The sequence below is a fragment of the Homarus americanus genome, unplaced genomic scaffold, assembly GCF_018991925.1.
Source record: "Homarus americanus isolate GMGI-L3 unplaced genomic scaffold, GMGI_Hamer_2.0 scaffold44060, whole genome shotgun sequence".
Lineage (NCBI taxonomy): Eukaryota > Metazoa > Arthropoda > Malacostraca > Decapoda > Nephropidae > Homarus > Homarus americanus.
Window position 1 is genome coordinate 2,918,834 of NW_024756871.1, and position 21,229 is coordinate 2,940,062.

The following is a 21,229-nucleotide window of genomic DNA, read 5'->3' on the forward strand; positions in this document are numbered from 1 at the left end:
TATTTTTATTATTATTATTATTATTATTATTATTATTATTATTATTATTATTATTATTATTATTACTTTACGTTCGATAGTGTACTTCTGTTTCCATATTATTGCTTTAACGAATTATATAACGAATAAGACAACGTACAAGCACTCAGCCAATCACATTATATAACTCACAAATCGATACCAAATATGACCAAGTGTTCGGATAATTTTGACCACAATTGAACAGCGTCAGATAACTGTTTAAAATATCATAATCGGGAGTAATATTATAGGAGCTGTTATCTTAATTAATATAGCTTATAATGGCTGCCTCTTCATATTATATCACGCCATAATAACTCTTCATCATCGAGTCTTGGGGTTTTTGTAATGATAATGATAATGATGATGGCGCGTCTCATAACTCAACCCGGGTTTATAGGGACGCCTTCAGGGTTGGATAAAGGAGTTTAGGTTTATTTTTTTTTATTTTATTTTTTTGAGGAGGGGGGGAGAGGTTTAAGTGTTGGATAAGGGTTTAGTTGTTTGTTTGTGATTAGATAAGTGGATAAAGATGGATAAAGTGGTAGATTATCACCCTCCTCACCTCCTCCTTGCCTCTCTCCTCCCTCCTCATCCTAACCTATTCCTAATCCTCCCCTCACCCCTCACCCCCTCACCCCTCACCCCTCCCCCTCCCCTCACCCCCACCCCTCACCCCTCACCCCTCACCCCTCACCCCCTCACCCCTCACCCCTCACCCTCACCCCCCTCCACCTCACCCCTCACCCCCTCCTCCCCTCACCCTACTCTTAACAGGATGCTTTGCTAATTAATTGTCTTCCCGATAACAAAACTGTGGAAGGAATGTTGGAAAATTGCCAGTTATCTACCTAAGTGGATCCCCCTCCCCCTTGGTGCTGGCTGAGGAGGAATAATAGAGAGGATAGAGGTGGGGATGGAAGAAGGGGTGAGAGGAACGTGTGGAGGGGGGGTAGATGGAGTCCAGTAGAATGAGGGAGGGAAGAGAGTGACGGAGGGAGACAGGAAAGAAGGAAGGAGAGAGACCAGTAGAATGAGGGAGGGAAGGGGGATTTTTTTTTCGATTTTATTAACATTTTGGCAGAATTATTATATTTAGGATTTTCTTACCATAGACAAAATTAACGAAGAATTATTAAATCGTTATAGGAATTTTTTACAACATATATTAACATAAAAAAATCCATATATAGGAAAAATATATAAAAATAAATATTCTCTCATATATAGATTTTAATATAAATTTTAGAGGAGTAAAAAAAATTCCCTTCTTGTCAGTTGATCGAAATTTCTCATAATCCATCGCTACTTTGGGTGTTAAACGGCTTCAAATTTTCATATAAGAAATTTAAATAATTTTTCTTAAGGATTCTCGCTAACTGGTGATTATAAATTAAGGAGGAATGTGGCGTTAAAATTCCTTATGTAAAATTTTGATACATGGAGGTGTGTGTGTGTGTGTGTGTGTGTGTGTGTGTGTGTGTGTGTGTGTGATTACTTCTTTTTATTATTATTTTTATTATTATTATTATTATTATTATTATTATTATTATTATTATCATTATCATTATTATTATTATTATTATTATTATATTACGCCAGGTGAATGTTGAAAGACGATAACTACAGTAAACACACAAACTAAGCATCTTAATACTAAAATAAACATTCGTATATTTATCCCACCAAGGATTTAAATACCAAAGTAAACACATTCAACCTAAACATTTAAGCACCTGTATAAACACTCCTGAACTTAACCCACACATTTCAATGGCATCTTAAACATTTACAAACTCAAGTTAAACATTTAAGTTCCAATATAAACATACATTAATATAATTTATTATCACTAAGGTATTATCTCAATATGTAGGTAGATATGTGACGTAGATTAAGTAGACCAGGTAGATATGTGACGTAGATTAAGTAGACCAGGTAGATATGTGACGTAGATTAAGTAGACCAGGTTGATATGTGACGTAGATTAAGTAGACCAGGTAGATATGTGACGTAGATTAAGTAGACCAGGTAGATATGTGACGTAGGAACCTTTAGAGAATGTGATCCGTTGATGGTCAGTGTTACAGGTGATAGGAGGAGCAGCCACGGGCAGGTCTAGACACACTCCTCTGATGCTTTTGTGGACTTGTTTCAGGTGTGAGGCGCCCACGGGTTGGAGCTGCGCCAGAGGACGCCATCTCCTGCCTGTTTGCCTGCTTGCCTGCCTGCTTGCCTGCTTGACTGCCACCACTGACGGACGCGGCGACCTCCACAACGTCACGAGAGGCCAAGGATAAGACGTAAGAGGTGAAGAACAGGACGCAAGAGGCCAGGAACAGGACGCAGAACAGGACTAGAGATATTGTGATACAGTGCGGTCAAGGTCGTCACACACTACAAAACTCCAACAGTACTGCTGCTGCTGCTGCTGCTGCTCTACAAGTCTACATAATTAAAGGAAGATATATAACTCAAGATTCAACTCGTGTGATATATAACAAGAACTAGAGGACCCCCACACACACCCCCGGCGAGCATTACCTAACCGAACCATTCGTCTGGGGTCGTTAGGGCGGCCCGGTAAACGAGGAACCACAGAGACGGGATTGTTAATCATATCAATGAGCGTCTGAGTCGGCCTCTACAGGATCTCCACCTCCAGTGTTGCCAGAACCCAGGTGTCTAAGAGAGAGTTACGAGCCTCTGTAACCTTCACTGTCCTACACCAATAGTTAGCTGGTATCACTGTTTTTCACTCGCTCATATTACTTAAAAGGGATAATAAAGGCTCGTTAGGGGCAGCGCTGCACCTCCCATCTACTGAGCCGTGGATCCAATTGTGGTTGGAGGATCAAGGGTGGATCAGAAGGGCGTGAGCCAGCAGTACCTGACAGCGGGGGTCCCCAGGTGATGTAGCCGCGGCATCCACGCCCCGCTGTGTGCCCGAACCCCGCCTGCCCTCCACCCCGCCTTCACCATTAGCGCGGGAGCTACACTCTCAACAAACATATCCCGCGCCTTCTGCAGTGTGTGTGTGTTGAGAGCACCAGCAACGAGAAACATTTATTCAATGTTTTTAGTTAATATTTGTGTGAAACAACTGAAAACTTTGCAACATTTATCACCAATGTGAATCTTTTTTAAGTGTGAATATATGTCTCATTCTGTGCCAAGGATCTGGTCACACAAGTAAAGACTCACCATATACTCCCAGACTGATAATAACATAACGAGTCTTGCTGCCGTAAACTGATTGTTTTATACAGCCAAGACTGCGGGAGTTACCAACAGCCAGCAGGTGTGGAGTATCATGCACTAGATGCCCCACACACACCCATGAAGACGCCAGCCTTGTTGAGAACATCTCGCAAGAGGACCCCCAGCCAAGCTCGACTCCACCCGTAAAACAGACAGTTCGCGGCCCTTAACACGTAAAGTGACACCCCAGCCCGCCCTGCTCCATCACCAGTCACACTTCCTCCTCTCCAGACCCACTGAACGAGGGTTTAACCAATCTAAAATATCCCATTTATGTCCCTAATCGTCCCATATAACCCATGATCGTCATCTAAAGTGCAACAAAACGCGGAGTTGAGGTTTGAGGGATTCACCTGCGCGTCCCAGGGGCAGGCCGAGCCCACCACCCCTTTGTTGTGGCTTAGTGGGGAGGCAGCGTTATCTGAGGCGGGGACGCCCACCCTGTGCTGATAAGCCACTCAGTCTCCCCCACGTTGGCGTTTTATCGCTCAGAGAACACCCAGAGACGCTGCCCGGGAACGGTAGCAGATGTGATCAAGTGTGGTGAAAAAAGGTCGGAGATATATGAAAAAAATAATGAAATTGTGCTAAAGAATAAGACTCGTGGCCTCGAGACTCTGACGGTGGTAAATAAAATTGTGATTTGAAAATAAAACGTAAAATATATCGAGAAATTATCCTAACATTGATGTGATTAAAGACAGGGAGTGAAGAACATAGTTAATGAAAAGACATTTAACTCAAGTAGATGTTAACGAAGAAGAAGTAAATAGTGTTGTTGTTACTCTAACCTGAAACACTTGGCTGAGAAACATCTACAAGAGAGAGGAGATTACTTCAGGTCCGCCTCAGAGACATTCTAGTGATCACTTCTTTATGTAAATGATCCTCGACCTGAGACACAATAACAGGAGACATTGTAACGACGCCAGACAGTGACCCGAGGCGCTCCATCACAACACATACCTTATATTAAACTCTCTTACACCACCCGGAAACTATAGAGAATTGAGATAAAGATAAATAGTGGTAAATATTGTGACCACGAGAGAGGATTTGGGAGTCTAAGATTACCAGAGACTCCCTCCAGTGTACACGAGTGACTGACACCAACCACTCCCTCACCTTCTCCCTCACCTTTCCTCACCCTTTTCTCTCACCATCCCTCACCTGTCACCTCTCATCTTCCCTCACCTGTACCAACACCTAAATATTGATCGTGTTATTGCATAGATAATTCCAACGAAAATACTAAGAATTTTTTTTTTGTATTTTCTGGGTTTATAAATTAAATTCCTTGATCTATAAATTTTAGGCTAATTAGTAAAGTATTTTGTGTATTTTACTATTAATATTTTTTTCTGTTAACATTAAATAAAATAATCTTCCCTGGTTTAAGTTTCCTGTATTATATTTCTTCTGATATATAATTTTTTATATTCAAATATCTTGTATATATATTTGTACTACAACTTCCTTAAGATCTATATAAGAATAGTATTTTTGTTGTTGTACTGTATATGTCTTAGGTATTATATTTTTACTTATATATATTTTGTAAGTTTTTGGCAATATTTTGTATGTTTTATGTGTAGTGAAATATTGAGTGTTAATATTGGGACGACCATTGGTGTGTGTAGACGAGGCAAGAGTGTTGTGTGGTGGTCGAGGTTCGCTGTAGGGGGGAGGTGTGAGGGGTTGGGTGCGCCAGTAGCCTACACAAACACCCGTCAGCAAACATCTCCACCTTGTCAAGAACCCGCGCGGTCTGACTCTCTCTCTCTCTCTCTCATGGCGACCTCACTTTAGGCCTTTCTGCTACCTTACACTCTTTGTTTAGTGTCTTGGCGAGTGTCAGTGAACCCCGGGCAGTGTACTGTGAGGTGGTGATGTGTCGAGAGTTAGGGACACCTGCGACACCCAACACTCGTCCGCTGGAGCAATAAGTGTGTGTATAGTTTTATCATTCCTTAATAATACTCATTAAGATGAATATGGATGACATAAACGGGGCCAAGTACGCTCTACGGACTAAGTCGATCATTAAGAGAATAGAATCAGAGAAAAACAGAGCGACGTCTAAAAGGAGAGAACCTAAGGAGAAGCAGAAGCCGCCGCCGCTGAGTAAGTACCGCCGCAAGACAGCCAACGCCCGCGAGAGGAACAGAATGAAGGAGATAAATGATGCCTTCGTCACGCTGCAGAAGGCCATCCCGGATCTGCCTGGTGCTGACGCCGAAAAGTTGACTAAGATCACCGTCCTGAGACTCGCCGTCAACTACATTAATGCTCTGGCTGGAGTCCTCAACGAAGACGATTTTGGTCCAACAGACATCGAGGACGTGAGAGAAATTTGGTGTTTAGAAAACGCTCATATGGCTCGACCAGAGCACTGTGTGAGGCCGGTGATAAGAACTAGTAAAATGGCCCTCAGTAACACGGGCAAGAGTAGCGCCAACAACAACATTAACAACAACAACAACAAAAATCATAACAAAATAAATAAGCCCAAATGTTCTTCTGTTACGAAAATGCACGAAAATAAAAATAAAAATTCATTAGGCGGGAAAGTGTCTACTAAGCGACCAAGTAAATCTAAAATTAAAACCAAAATATGTAAGACGGCGAGCATAGCGACCAACAATGGCGCCTACATCACCCTGAAGAACGTGGCCCTCCAGACCCCGCCACACAGACTAGGAAGATACGCTAACAATGAGCCACTCATGATGTCCATGACGGTCAAGAGGCCAAGAATGGAAACTTTTACGGGACCTCGAGAGGCTAAAATACCTCGTTTGGAACCTCTGATGCCTCTAGTGGCAGTCAACCAGCCCCTACTGGCCCTCACGCCCTACGGGACGGACCTGCTGCACGTACCGGCGTCCATCCCGGGGCATAACACTCCTGAACCTCGCATAGGGGCGACGCCGTTCACGCCGCGTCGAGTCTGTAACCCTAACATGCCATCGTTCATCAGTCAAACGGACAGCTTCTCCGTCAATGTCCTTCAAGACTTGGACAGTCCGGTTGTGAGGAACGACGTGTTGCTTGAGTTCCCGAGGAGTGGACGTCACTTGAGTGACTCCTCGAGCGCCGACTCAGCCTTCTCCAGCGAGGGGTCGTCCCCCCCAAGTCCCATCACGGGCGCCACCTTCTCAACAGCTGTCCCGGTACCCATAGGAGACAGTTCTCCCTCCTTCTCCGTCACGTCCAGCGACTTCTCCGGGTGTGGCTCTGCGTCTGACTGTGAGAGCGTCTTGACGGCGCCCGTGGAGCTGGGCAGTCTACTCGGAGACGAACCCTTCGAGGAGGAGCTGGACCACCTGACCTCCACCTTTGCCGAGGGTGACGACACGCTCAATCTCTTCCTCGCTCACTCCTCCTCGAACTTTATCTACGCGGATATTGACGACTGTTAGGAGGAGTCTGGTCCATGTTCTCTCGTACAAACATTGGTTGTTAAGTCAGTATAAACTGATGTTGAGCCGGAATAAACTGTCGTTAAGACAGTATAAAGTGTTAAGTTTTGTTAAGTCAGTATAAAGTGTTCCCGGTGATGTAACGTGATGTGTTCGTCGTCAGGATGTTCTTGACGGCGTGATGTAACAGAGATGTGTTCCCACCATAACATAACCTTACAGCGTTGGAGTCTTGTTGGTGATGTTGACCAGTTGTCTTAATAATGATTACTATGTAATACTGAATGTTGTGACAGTCTGTACAATACAATAATCACTGTGTTGGTCACTACAAGATTATGTAATGTTTATACGTAACTTAAGTATAGAAGTATACATATCAACCTCCTGTGTTCACATTTTGTATATAAGATGTTTTCCACTTTTGCTTTTTATGTAAATAAAACGATTTTCATTATTTATGAATTTTAATTTAAAAGAAGAATCCTGCCACAGTAACCCGACACTTGAGTGAGTGAAGGATGACCAGAGGAGGAGACTGGAGGGTGACGCGCGCCGCTACACACAATGTTGTACTTTATGTCACTATTAAAACCACCATTAACGACACCTATTGAGGCCCGACGCCATAAACCTCCCACACCGTCCACCTCTGTGTCCTCCTGAGCCTTTATGTTGTGAGGACCCGAGTGTTGTGCCGGGGAGACTGACAGCTGAAGAAGAGCACCCAGGTCTCCCCGTGGGGTGAGGAGACGGCCCCATACAGTAGGTGGGGGTGATGATGGTACACCGGCAGGACCACATCAGCTGTGTTGTGTTGGCATGGGCGGTGGACAACCTCGAGGGTTGGCCTAGGGGGCTCTCTCTCACACACACACACACATGTACATATAGATAAACCTACTTGTGTGTGTGTGTGACAAAGGCAGACAAACAGAGAGTGATGCAGACAGACAGACAGATTTCTCATTCAGTATGTTTCTATTTCACTTTCTTAATATAAAAAACAAAAACAAAAGCCATTTACTGGTGTTAGTAGCCCATAAAATACACGGCTTAATAACTCCACACTCTATACCTGTGCCTGACGTCACCACCACCGAAATCCTACCTTTTACCTGAAATAATTAACAGTTTTACCTTTGTGGGTGCTAAAACGAGGGACTGGGTCACCGTCATGAAAAACTACCTCCACCCAAGTGTTTGTCGCGGGTAAAAACTCTCCTGGCGGCCTGATCTGTAAAATGACCCGTAGACCCATCCATTCCACCTGTGACGCCATCTTGGAAAGGGAGATGCCTAAGATAACTTTGTCGGACATTATTGATAAGATGTGTTGGTTTATCAGTGATTTTAAGATTATGGTTTGTAAAATATATAGAAGAATTATTTAATATTTGGGTTTTTTGTGGTGGTTTTATGATCTTTGTTTGTGAAAAATTTAGGTTAAATAATATTAAAGACTGGTACGTTTGTGAAGACTTAATTCTATGGTAAAAAATTTTCGGCTTATTTTTTTAAATCTACAGAAAGTTCTTTGAAACATGTACTTTATTAAGACGATTAAAAATTAGAAAAATAAACTTTTTTTGTCAAGATTTCTAAAGTTATGTTGCAATAAGTTCTCGGAGTTGAACTTTCACAAGACGAACTTCATCAAGTCTTCAGATGGTTAATGTTTTAGTGACATTTCCGCTCTAGATCAAAGGAGCGTGTGTGTGTGTGTGTGTGTGTGTGTGTGTGTGTGTGTGTGTTCTACTTCTGTACGCACACGATCATCAACACAGGTGGACACACACACACACACACACACACACCTGAAGCAATATCCACCTTAATTAATTTACCTAAATAATATAAAACACAGGTGCCACGACCCCCCAAGACACCCATTGGCTTACACCTGTCTAATAATCGTCACTCTCAGGGTAGTTTATATCCTTCTAAGAGATGAGATAATCGACCTTATGGCTGGAGGGAGGTTATCGTGGCCAGGTGTGAGAAAAGGGTAAGGTTATCGTGGCCAGGTGTGAGAAAAGGGTAAGGTTATCGTGGCCAGGTGTGAGAAAAGGGTAAGGTTATCGTGGCCAGGTGAGAGAAAAGGGTAAGGTTATCATGGCCAGGTGTAAGAAAAGGGTAAGGTTATCGTGGCCAGGTGTGAGAAAAGGGTAAGGTTATCGTGGCCAGGTGTGAGAAAGGGGTAAGGTTATCGTGGCCAGGTGTGAGAAAAGGGTAAGGTTATCGTGGCCAGGTGAGAGAAAAGGGTAAGGTTATCGTGGCCAGGTAGAAAGGGTGGCAACACTTCTCTCTACTGTCGTCTTGGAGGTCGGCAGCAAAACAGACAGAGAAGAATGTGGTCACCAGGTAATAGCTTTCTAACCGGGGCGCAGAGAGGCAGTAACCGGGGCGCAGAGAGGCAGTAACCGGGGCGCAGAGAGGCAGTAACCGGGGCGCAGAGGCAGTTACCAGGGGCACTGAGGAGGCAGTAACCGGGGCGCAGAGGCGTAACCGAGGCAGTAGTTTGTGATTAACATGCTAGATCAATGTATAATCCCCCCTTCCCTATCCCTCCCTTCACCTCACACTTTGCCCTCCTTTACACTCTCCCCTTCCCTCTCCCCTTCCCCCTCTCTTACCCCTCCCCTGATCTCTCTAACCACTTCATCTGATCATCCCCAGCAAGCTCAGATCGTCCGTGTACGTCTCCATCCGTGTACGTCTCCATCAGCCGTACGTCTCCATCCGTGTACGTCCAGGAGGTATGATTACAGTAAACAGCAGGTAACTGAAGGATTGTGGCCAAACTTGGTGCTGGGATCCTACAGCTCGCCCTCTACAACACGTTCAATAATCAATAATATCTGTTAGAATTTGGCGCGACGTGGGGGTGTGGCTGCGCGACGTGGGGGTGTGGCGCGACGTGGGGGTGTGGGCGACGTGGGGGTGTGGCGCGACGATGGGGGTGTGGGCGACGTGGGGGTGTGGCGCGACGATGGGGGTGGGCGACGTGGGTGTGGAGCGACTTGGGGTGTGGCGCGACGTGGGGGGGTGTGGCGCGACTTGAGGTGTGGCGCGACGTGGGGGGTGTGGCGCGACTTTGATATGGAGGGTGTGGTGCGACTTGGGGAATTGTGGCGCGACGTGGGGTGTAGTGCGACGATGGGGTGTGGAGCGACGTGGGGGTATGTGTGATGTGACGTGGGGTGTCGACAGGGGGTGTGGCGCGACATAGGGGGTGACTTGGGGTGTGTGGCAAAAAGGGGAGGGTGTGTGCCAGAGTGTGAGGTGGGGGTGTGGCGTGACGTGGGGGGTGTGGCGTAGAAGGGAGGATGTAACGCAGAGAGAAGGGTGTGGTCCGGTGTAGGAGAGTGTGTTGTGACAGATCTATATTACTGTTATTTTACACACGTAAACAACACACTCAGAGAGCATAGTGCCACAGTCCACTCAGAGAGCATAGTGCCACAGTCCACTCAGAGGCATAGTGTATAGACCCATAAAGAGCATAGTGCACAAGTCCACTCCAGAGAGCATAGTGCCACAGGCTACTCAGAAAGGAAAAACGGTGCCTGAATCTCAGAGAGCTTAGTGCCACAGTCCACTCAGAGAGCTTAGTGCCACAGTCCACTCAGAGAGCTTAGTGCCACAGGCCACTCAGAGAGCATAGTGCCACAGGCCACTCAGAGAGCTTAGTGCCACAGTCCACTCAGAGAGCTTAGTGCCACAGGCCACTCAGAGAACACACTGGCACAGGGTACAGACAGAGGTTTACAACATGTGGCAACACTGGCCGGGGATTTATGAGTTCTTGGTAAAAACTGGAGACTTTGTGAGGCAGTGAAGACCAAATTGGCTGCCGGGATTTATGATCCGAGCTGAGAGGCATTACTGGTGTCTCTTAACATTATAGTGTGAGGCTTTACTGCGGCGGTGTGAAGGGCAGGATTATCCCCAGCTTATATCACCTTAACATTAACCACCCTAATACTTACCTGACCTAACCTAACCTAACCTAACACATGCCTGCTGACCTAACCTAATATTATCTCTCTCTCTCTCTCTCTCTCTCTCTCTCTCTCTCTCTCTCTCTCTCTCTCTCTCTCTCTCTCTCTCTCAATAACTACCTCCTAGATAGACAGAAGGTCGACAGAGAGACAGGTGGGTTATACAGACATCAAGATGGCGGGGATGATACAGGTGTGGTGGACAGGTAAATTAATATGGGACAGATGGCGAAGGTGTGTGTGTGTGTGTGTGTGTGTGTGTGTGTGTGTGTGTGTGTGTGTGTGTGTAAGCTAATATTTACATTCTTAACCACTACACACAAACCTTTTATCACAATGTAATACCAAATAATCAACAAATTAATCTCTTTCATATTTTTATTCCTGTTTATTGATTTTATTAATTTATTATTCATTAACATTGATTGAAACATATGTATAATGTTTTGAGTCAACACACTTGTTCACTACAGACCTGAAGGGAAACTTGAGTTGGTTCATTAAGGCGACCCGAGGTGACGTGGCCAACTGGTACAAGAATGTTGCTCGGTCATTCACTTGGTTCTTAGTTATTGTGGGACTACCAAGTTACCTCTTATTCACTCACTCATTCACTCACTCACTCACTCACTTGTGTATTCACTCACTTGTTAACTCACCCACCCACTCACTCACTCAGACTTTTGTATTCACTCACTCACTCATTCACACACTCACTCCTCTGAATGCACTGTGAATGGAGTTCAATTTTCAATTTCAATAGCTTATTCCTTGATAGAGGAGGCGGGATCCAAGTGCTGTCACGAGGTACAATAACACCAGAAGCATCTAGCAAGTGTCTCAAGTATATACGGTATCAATATTATAAAGGGGCTTACTAAAGCCTAAGGAAAGAAGGATATTCCTTTGGCGTTTCATTCACAGATTAAACTCTAAAACGAGAATGAAATTGATGCATTCACTAAGGACTTAACTTTTCATTCACAGACTTAACTCTCGTTGTGAATGAATTTGTTGCGTTCACTGAGTGTTGATCGTCCCAGCAGGCAGAAGGCGGGAGAACGTTCACCTGACGTAAATAACCATATCATAGAGAACTGGAGGAGAATGCCTGGCGTTGTTGTTCGCTCATGCTGGCGTTGGGTTTTATGGCCCAGAACTAAGTGCAACAGCCAGCCAGTATGCACAGCCGAGGCTACCATGCTTCGCCAATACGAGCAATAATCTTCGCCTGACGTTCCCTTCTTACTTAACAGTGACTAATAATAAAGGTGTTATGCCTGGCGGAATTTCGTCCGGTTAATGCCTACAGTGGCGTTGTTTTATGGTTGCAGAAAGGTAAGATGTAACACGTATTGTCCATCACCAGGAGTCTCCCACGCCGCCCCGACCACCGATAAAGTTAGAGCAAGAATTGTGTCTCTTTTTGGGTGGAGACTCCCCCCCATAAACCGCCATAAGAAGCATAATAACAACTCGGGGTCTCTGGTGGTGAGGAAGGATCCAAAACATAACCTCTGCATAATTCATGACAAGTTTTCTTTTATTAGCAATGCAAATGTTGACAACCAGTAGATCGAGCCAGGCCACGATAATAAAGTGACCGCCGTACGATAATTGATGCACCATAATATCAGATATGCGTCCACGTCTGTTTGTTTTACCTGGCCCTCGTCCACTCTCTGCATGTGGGGTCATTTGAATAATATCTGATTACAGGTAGTAACAATAAAAGCTTTTCTTGATATCAGAACCTATTGTCAAGATACCAAAAATGGCGGCGAATTTACAGGTGTTGAGATGTGTTGTGTTATGGTGTGTTGAGGTGAGAGGCGGCGGTAGTGTGGTGGAGCTGCCAGACGTACAGTAATGGTTCACTGTGTCCAACATGCCTGCATCTCGCCTCACACTGGACACAAGTTTCATTTATGACCTTTTTTGGACACGGTTAATTTTTTTAGGCCAGGCGGTATCCATCTGTGTTGGTTAGTTTCTCTTACCATTTTGTCTGTCTGTATGTCTGTGTGTCTTTGTATGTCTGTGTATGTCTGTGTATGTCTGTCTGTGTTTGTGTGTGTCTGTGTCCTTATTAAACAAGATTAATGAGATAGAATGACCAGATTTTTGAGAAGTTCTCTGTGAAAATCTGAAAATCTGGGCAGTCTTTCTCTATAACTTTGTATAATAGATGGATATATATTTTAGCTGAGAGATAACGAGTGCATTATCCGTCTCGAGACACACACACACACACACACACACACACACACACACACACCAGCACACGGGGCACTAAAAGCTTATACCATTATTAAGGGAAGCCCCACTTAGGATTACTTAAGATTACTGAGGATTACTATCACCTCGAGTCACATTTATTATGGTTCAAAAAATGTTGCACCTAAAATATTAAATCCTTCCTGACTTGACTCTCGAAGGGATTTTGAGGTTAATATTGTAATCCCTGATGAGACCAAGTATCAGAGGAAGGAATTAAATCCCCTAACTCCCTCCTTCCTCATGGGGATTTAGGGGAATAATTATTTCACGAGGGATTTTTTTATTTGTTTTTAAGTGTCCAAGTCGAGGGTGGATATGGATTAGGTAATCAATTATCGATACACAGGTGAGTCCAGGTGTGTTCTACCTGCCCAGACACCATAATAACGTATTTAGGGGATGACTTATCTTAACTCGTATGCAAATGAGAGCCAGTTGGACCTTGTTGAGTGATAATTCTTCTTTTGGTATATCGGTCGTGTGCATTCCTCTCTCCCACACTCTCTCTCTCTCTCTCTCTCTCTCTCTCTCTCTCTCTCTCTCTCTCTTGAAAATGTCTGCAATTCTTCCTGTATCCCTTCACATCTTTGTACTGTTGTCTTTGAAATAGTGAGGAGGCGTGTGGGCGTGTTGTTGGAGCGTCTGGTGGGCGTGGAGGCGTGGGAGGGCGTGTGAGTAGGAGCGTGGAGGCGTGGGGAGGGCGTGTGGTAGGGCGTGGAGGCGTGGGGAGGCGTGTGGTAGGGCGTGGAAAAGGCAGTGATGGGCGTCTGGTGGAGCGTGAGTCGTGGGGAGGGCGTGTGGTAGGGCGTGGAGTCGTGGGGAGGGCGTGAGGTAGGGCGTGGGGGGCATGGAGGTATGTGGGACGAGAGGACAGAAAATCTATGCTAAAACACACATTTTATTCCTTGCCAACCACCACCACTACCACCACCACTACCACCACCACTACCGCCAACCACCACTACAACCACCACCACCACCACCCCTACCATAACCACCACTACAACCCACCACCACTACCCACCACCACCACTACAACCACCCACCACTACCACCACCACTACGACCAACCACCAAAACAGCCATCCCTACCACCAACCACCCAACACCACCACTACCACCAACCACCACCACTACCAACCACCACCCCACTACCAACCCACCACTACCACTACCACCAACCACCACCACTACGACCAACCACCAGAACCAGCCATCCACTACCACCAACCACCACCAACCACCACCACTACCACCAACCACCACCACTACCAGAGAGGCGCCATACTCACGTCATTTATACACAAGCTAAAATCCTACATAGAAGACTCTGAAGAATTATGTAGCTGAAGACTCTGTTCTGTAGTCTAACTAATGGAGGTATTGTCATCCCGTGTACTTAGAGGTTTGTTAAAGAATAATTGGTGCGTATAATTCACAGTGATGGGTTGGTTTATGTGTGTCTACCTTATTTAATGTCTGTGTTTGTGTGTTTGTGTTTGTGTGTTTGTGTGTTTGTGTTTGTGTGTTTGTGTGTTTGTGTTTGTGTTTGTGTTTGTGTGTTTGTGTGTTTGTGTTTGTGTGTTTGTGTTTGTGTGTTTGTGTTTGTGTTTGTGTGTTTGTGTGTGTGTGTGTGTGTGTTTATGTTTATGTGTTTGTGTGTTTGTGTTTTGTGTATTTGTGTTTTGTATGTTTGTGTTTGTGTTTGTGTGTTTGTGTTTTGTGTTTGTGTGTGTTTATTTGTGTGTTTTTGTGTTTGTGTTTTGTGTGTTTGTGTTTGTGTTTGTGTGTTTGTGTTTGTGTGTTTGTGTTTGTGTTTGTGTGTTTGTGTTTGTGTGTTTGTGTTTGTGTGTTTGTGTTTGTGTGTTTGTGTTTGTGTGTTTGTGTTTGTGTGTTTGTGTTTGTTTGTGTTTGTGTTTGTTTTTGTTTGTGTTTGTTTTTGTTTGTTTGTTTATTTTATGGTTCACACTCATAATATATACAATACATCCACACACACACACACACACACACACACACACACACACACACACACACACACATACAGGTCACCCCACATGCAGTACAGTACAGGATATGTGCCCCGGGTTGTCCTGCACATAGTTAAGCTCAGCAGTCAGGTCAGCAGGCAGGTCAGCAGGCAGGTCAGTCAGTCAGTCAGTCAGTCAGGTCAGCAGGCAGGTTAGTCAGTCAGTCAGTCAGTCAGTCAGTCAGTCAGTCAGGTCAGGCAGTCAGGCAGGATCTCTTACATAAACCCGCCCAATAGGTTCCTCACATTCCTGAATTTAATCAACTGACAGTATACAATAATCTGGGCGGGCAGTACACGGTGTCGCCCTTACCTCACCTCACCTCCCAAGTCTACACCTTATAATACACAAAATCTCACAAAAATGTATACAAACATCCCACTGGAAATAATACTTAATCTGTATACATTTTTCTGAGACACCCTGAATATTATCCTAAAAATATTTCCATGTTTTTATGAAGCAAATCGAATTATCGTGTCCATGTTAGTTGTCTGAATGTTAAGTTTGTATTACCAACACCCGGTTATATATCACAGGTAATATTATAGCAGGTGTAGAGGTGAATACTGTTCACTCATGTTAACAATTGTCATCAAGAGAGATATACTTATTGTTCAATGTTTATAAATGTGTATAGATTTTATATCATGTGTATATATATAATGTGTATTTTATAAATTGTTTGTATTATATGTTTGTAGATATGTAAAACAGGTGTGTATATGTGGTATGTTTATGAATGTATGTCTGTACCGTGTGTGTATATAAACTATGTATGTCTGTACCGTGTGTGTATATAAACTATGTATGTCTGTACCGTGTGTGTATATAAACTATGTATGTCTGTACCGTGTGTGTATATAAACTATGTATGTCTGTACCGTGTTTGTATATAAACTATGTATGTCTGTACCGTGTGTGTATATAAACTATGTATGTCTGTACCGTATTATTATATAAACTATGTATGTCTGTACCGTGTGTGTATAAACTATGTATGTCTGTACCGTGTGTGTATATAAACTATGTATGTCTGTACCGTGTGTGTATATAAACTATGTATGTCTGTACCGTGTGTGTATATAAACTAACTTATGTCTGTACCGTGTGTGTATATAAACTATGTATGTCTGTACCGTGTGTATAAACTATGTATGTCTGTACCGTGTGTATATAAACTATGTATGTCTGTACCGTGTGTGTATATAAACTATGTATGTCTGTACCGTGTGTGTATATAAACTATGTATGTCTGTACCGTGTGTGTATATAAACTATGTATGTCTGTACCGTGTGTGGTAGAGGTGGAGGAGAGGTAATTCCCCACGTTTATTCCTTGTCTATAAAGATTTATTTTCACTATTTTATTTCCACTGAAACCAACCCACCTTATTCACCCATCTACCCACCTTACCCATCTAACCCACCCACCCAACCAACCCACCCAACCAACCCACCCAAAATTGCTTTAAAAAAAAATCTCTCTTTTACAATGCCTTTCCTTTCCTCTTTTATACAAGGAAAAAAATAAACGATTTTCCAAATATCTATCGTAAATATATCGTAAATTTATCGTAAATCCTAAATATATCGTAAATCTATCGTAAATTTATCGTATTAGTTAAGGTAAGAATCTTTTATGGAAATTTTTACACAAAAGCTCGTAAAGTTTTTTCATCATTTTGTTTCTTTTATTTTAACTATTTTTCTTGTCTTTTTTTTTCCTCTCTTTTGTTTTTATTGTTTTTATTTATGTTTATTTTTATTTTTGTATTATATTTTCTCTTTTGTTTTAGTTATTTAATTTATATTGTTGTTTTAGTCTTTTGTTTTATTCCTCCTCTTGTTCCTCTTCCCCCTTTCCTTTCTACTACTTCTCCTCCTCCTCCTCCTCTTCCTCCTCTTCCTCCTCCTCTCCCCCTTCTTCCTCCTCATTTGTTCGTCTTAATTTGCACTCTCAGACTTATTTGGTCAGTGGAGGCGGGAGTACAGGCATCTCTCTCTCTGTGTGTGTGTAAAGCACCGTGTAAATACCTGATAATTGTGTATTTACCTTTAATTAATACATCTATGTTTACCTCTTGTTACAGGTAAGGACCCTGGCTGAGTCTGTAGTAAGGAAATGAATAGGTTTTGTAAGTATGAGTTTTAAGATTTCTTTCACACTATCTTAATCAGTCAGTGAGTCAGTCAGTGAGTCAGTCAGCCAGAGCAGGGTTGGCGACCACAGTCCTTCAATCTAGACGGCTTCTGGGTTATTTTTTTTTTTACCAGTCCTACGAAATATTCCAGTCTCAACTCCCCCTCCCCCCCCTGGTCCTTCCACCCTGGCCTTCCCACCCTGGCCTTCCCACCCTGGCCTCCACCCTGGCCTTCCCACCCCAATACTATACTCTGCAGAACTTGTCCAGTATTTCTCTCATATCAACGTCCATACGGTCACCAGATGAGAGTTATCACATCTCTTGCTTGACTCTGGTCTCGGCAAGGTCTCTCAATGTGGGAGAGAATTTACATGTCGTCAGAGAATCGAGAGTAAATATACAATGGTAGTTTCCTCAGTCACCACTCATATAATACTGTAAATATATGTAAATCACTGTGTGTCGTCTTGATGGTTAAGTCTATATTTTAGAAGCCTTTTGGAACGCTCTCTGTCAATGCTGGTTTGACTTTCTATTTTGCAAGGAAATTAAAGTTTTATCTACAATGTTATAATATTTAGATTACTGTAACTTAATGCAAATAATTCTGTACTGTATCGACAAGTTCCAACATTTGTGGCGCAGGAGTTTGTTGTTAGTGTGCCGAGCTATCAACAAGGGCACAACAGTGACGCCTTCACCCACCACACGATAGAAATGCCTCGCTGGATTCCTGAACCAATTAGCCGAGTTATCTGATGAATATTAAGCCAATTTGGTGTGGGTGGGTGGGTGGGCGGGCGTACGGCTGGGTGTGCGGGTGGCTTATCGTATAAACCAGTTTTAGTTTCCGAAATAGAGGAATTCTGGTGGTGTTGTGAGGCTGGGAGAGGGCAGAGGAGGGTGGGCTGTGAGGGGTGGCTGGGTGGGAGGGTGGCACAGAGAGGGTGGGCTGTGAGGAGGGTGGGACAGAGGGGTGGCTAGAGGGTGGGTACAGGAGGCGGTGGTTGAGGAGGGTGAAGTGGAGGGATGGCCGAGAGGTTATGAGGCGGTGTGAGGTGGGTTTCTCGGGTCGCTAACTCTCTTGTTCAATTATAATGGGACACAGGTGCTGATAGTGTGGTTAAAGTGGTGCCTTAATTATTACTGCAGCTGTGAGGGTGATGAGGGAGGAGAGGAGGTGAGGGTGATGAGGGAGGAGGGGAGGTGAGGGTGATGAGGGAGAGGTAGGGGTGATAAGAGAGGGGGAGAAGGGAGGGAGGAGAGGTAAGGGTGATGAGGAAGGAGGGTGAGAGATGAGGGAGGAGGAGAGGTGTCCTAACAGTGTCCACGTGTCCTAACAGTGTCCACGTGTCCTAACAGTGTCCACGTGTCCTAACAGTGTCCACGTGTCCAGGGAGCTTCATCAGCGAGCACTTGCGGTGCCGAGTGATCCCTGGCAGGACTGGGAATAGACATTACCTTATATAGTGCAGTGTAATCCAGCGTGTAAAATCCTCCAGTGCCCACGCCCATGCCTGCACTCCACGCCCATGCCTACATCCCACGCTCACACCTGGACCCCACACCCATACCTGTACCCCACGCCCATACCTACACCCCACGCCCATATCTGCACCCCATCCCCCATACCTGTACCCCACTCCAATGCCTACATCCCACGCCCATATCTGCACCCCACGCCCATGCTTACACCCCACGCCCACGCCCATGCTTACACCCACTTGTATAACCCTCACGATATCCACGCCCATATCTTTTTAAATAACATCACACATACACTAAACTTATTCATGTGTACATACATATATAAACACACACACACACACACACACCGAGATATATATTGTTTATTGTATATACGTTTGGCCAGACATTTTCCTATACTGTATAAGGCAGGATGTGTAGTGGTGCTTGTGAGGTGTTAACACAATACCTGGCCTCTGTGTGTGTGTTTATATAAGATTCGATCTATTGCGCCACAAATACTGACTATTACGACACCAACACTAATTGATTATTAGGACATGGGCGCCACAAACAATCACCAACAGGTCATGGGCTCCACAAACAGTCACTAACAGGACATGGGCGCCACAAACAGACACCAACAGGACATGGGCGCCACAAACAGTCACCAACAGGACATGGGCGCAACTGATAAGGGTCGTCTTTGAGTGACCAGCCCCGAGTTGTACCTTCATGTACACTGATCACAGACCATCAGGTCGAGGAAGTGACGTCCTGACTCTTAGACAGGGTGAGCTAGCTCTCTCTCTCTCTCTCTCTCTCTCTCTCTCTCTCCACTAAGACATGAGAGAATAAGTAAACGGCAAGAAATATACCAAAGAAGAGCAAGTAAATTTTATAAAAGGGGCAAGACATACAATAGAAGGCATGAGGGCAAGAAGGCAAAGGAGGGTATAAAGGAGGCATTACACAGGTCCTCCCATCTCTCGGGCAGGTCTCCGTCGGGTCACTCGTAATGGCTGGCGTTGTCATCTCTATAACCCAGTTTTAGTGAGGTGTCTCGGGGTATCTACGGGTTGTGAAGTAGATGAATTGGTAGTTGTTGGTGGCCATGTCTCCTAGGTGTTGAGATTGTGGCCATGTCTCCTAGGTGTTGAGATTGTGGCCATGTCTCGCAGGTGTTGAGATTGTGGCCATGTCTAGTAGGTGTTGAGATTGTGGCCATGTCTAGTAGGTGTTGAGATTGTGGCCATGTTTTCTTGGTGTTAATGTTGTGGCCATGTCTACCTACCTACCTACCTACCTATTTATGTATCGGTCAACACGGTTTGTCTCCTTGTGTTGTGTGTGTGTGTGTGTGTGTGTGTGTGTGTGTGTGTGTGTGTGTGTGTGTGTGTGTGTGTGTGTGTGTGTGTGTGTGTGTGTGTGTGTGTGTGTGTGTGTGTGTGTGTGTGTGTGTGTGTGTGTGTGTGTGTGTGTGTGTAACGTGCCATACGATCCTGAGTGACCACAGTACACCATACTGTCCAGTGATTTATAGTTATTTATATTACACGATACATCCCTCCCTGTCTGCCTCTCTCTCTCCCTCCCTCCCTCCTTCCTCCTGCCTCCCTCCCTTTTCATCCTCCTCTCTCTCTCCTCCCTCCTTCCCTCCCTGCCTCCTCAATTGCTATATCTTCGCCCTTTTTACAAAACATACTTCAATAGGACTAGAAAATCACGTCTATTCAGGACACACTTGTAAGAGAGGAATATTTACGACTCCTGGTACACCCCTCTCTCTCTTCTCTCTCTCTCTGCACCCTTACACACACACACGTCAGTTGTGAGATAAATGGTTGTTTGAGATATAATTGACTTGTATAATTCTCACATCACTCACTAACGACCAGACGAGGAAATATTAACAAACAATTAGATGAAATGTAAGACTATGTAAAGCAGAGTGGGTGGAGGGAGGGGGAGGGGAAGGAAGAGGAGGCGAAGATGGGTGGAGGAGGAGGAGGGGGAAGGAAGAGGAGGCGAAGATGGAGGGTGGAGAGAGGGAAGGAAATAGTGAAGGAGGAAGAGGGAGGAGTAATGTGTGGAGGGAGAAGATGAAGGAGGTAAGAGGATGAAGGAGAATGAGGGGAGGAAGAAGAGAGAGAGAGAGAGAGAGAGAATAATGCACCAACTACCATTGATGAGCGAGGCTGCAAGAGCTACCCCCCCACCCCGACCTCTTGCAACACCTTACATCATCACTAATCACCACCAACACGGGCCCTTCATAACTCTTCAACCCAACCCTCCATCCCACCCAACCCTCCATCCCACCTAACCCCCCAACACCTCTTCACCCTCCCCAGTCACACCTGAACCCACTGCTCAGGTGAGAGGCGGACTACTCATCTAGCAACGTGTGCAAAAGACGTCTATTCAGCACCATTGTAGATTTAGTTTATTAAGTAATTTGGAATATTATTGAAATTTGGAAGTGGTCTTGATCCTCCGAAGAGTCGAGTTGGGAGATTAATAGAGACGATTCGATTGTTTTTATAAGGTGATTAGATCGTGTATTCGACTCTGTGTTAAAGCTTATATACTGTATG

General features: G+C 44.5%; 2 protein-coding genes across 2 annotated transcripts; one reads left to right on the forward strand and one right to left on the reverse strand.

Moving 5' to 3' along the window:
- Window positions 1-2,541: 2,541 nt before the first annotated feature.
- On the forward strand, window positions 2,542-7,161 carry LOC121857000 (probable serine/threonine-protein kinase nek3). The gene has a single exon (XM_042352802.1). It carries the CDS (start codon window positions 5,271-5,273, stop codon window positions 6,702-6,704), a length of 1,434 nt encoding a protein of 477 aa, XP_042208736.1. The 5' UTR covers window positions 2,542-5,270; the 3' UTR covers window positions 6,705-7,161.
- Window positions 7,162-9,568: 2,407 nt separating this feature from the next.
- On the reverse strand, window positions 9,569-9,934 carry LOC121856963 (BUD13 homolog). The gene has a single exon (XM_042352753.1). The coding sequence runs from the start codon at window positions 9,932-9,934 to the stop codon at window positions 9,569-9,571; it is 366 nt and encodes a 121-aa protein (XP_042208687.1).
- Between the last annotated feature and the right edge of the window lie 11,295 nt (window positions 9,935-21,229).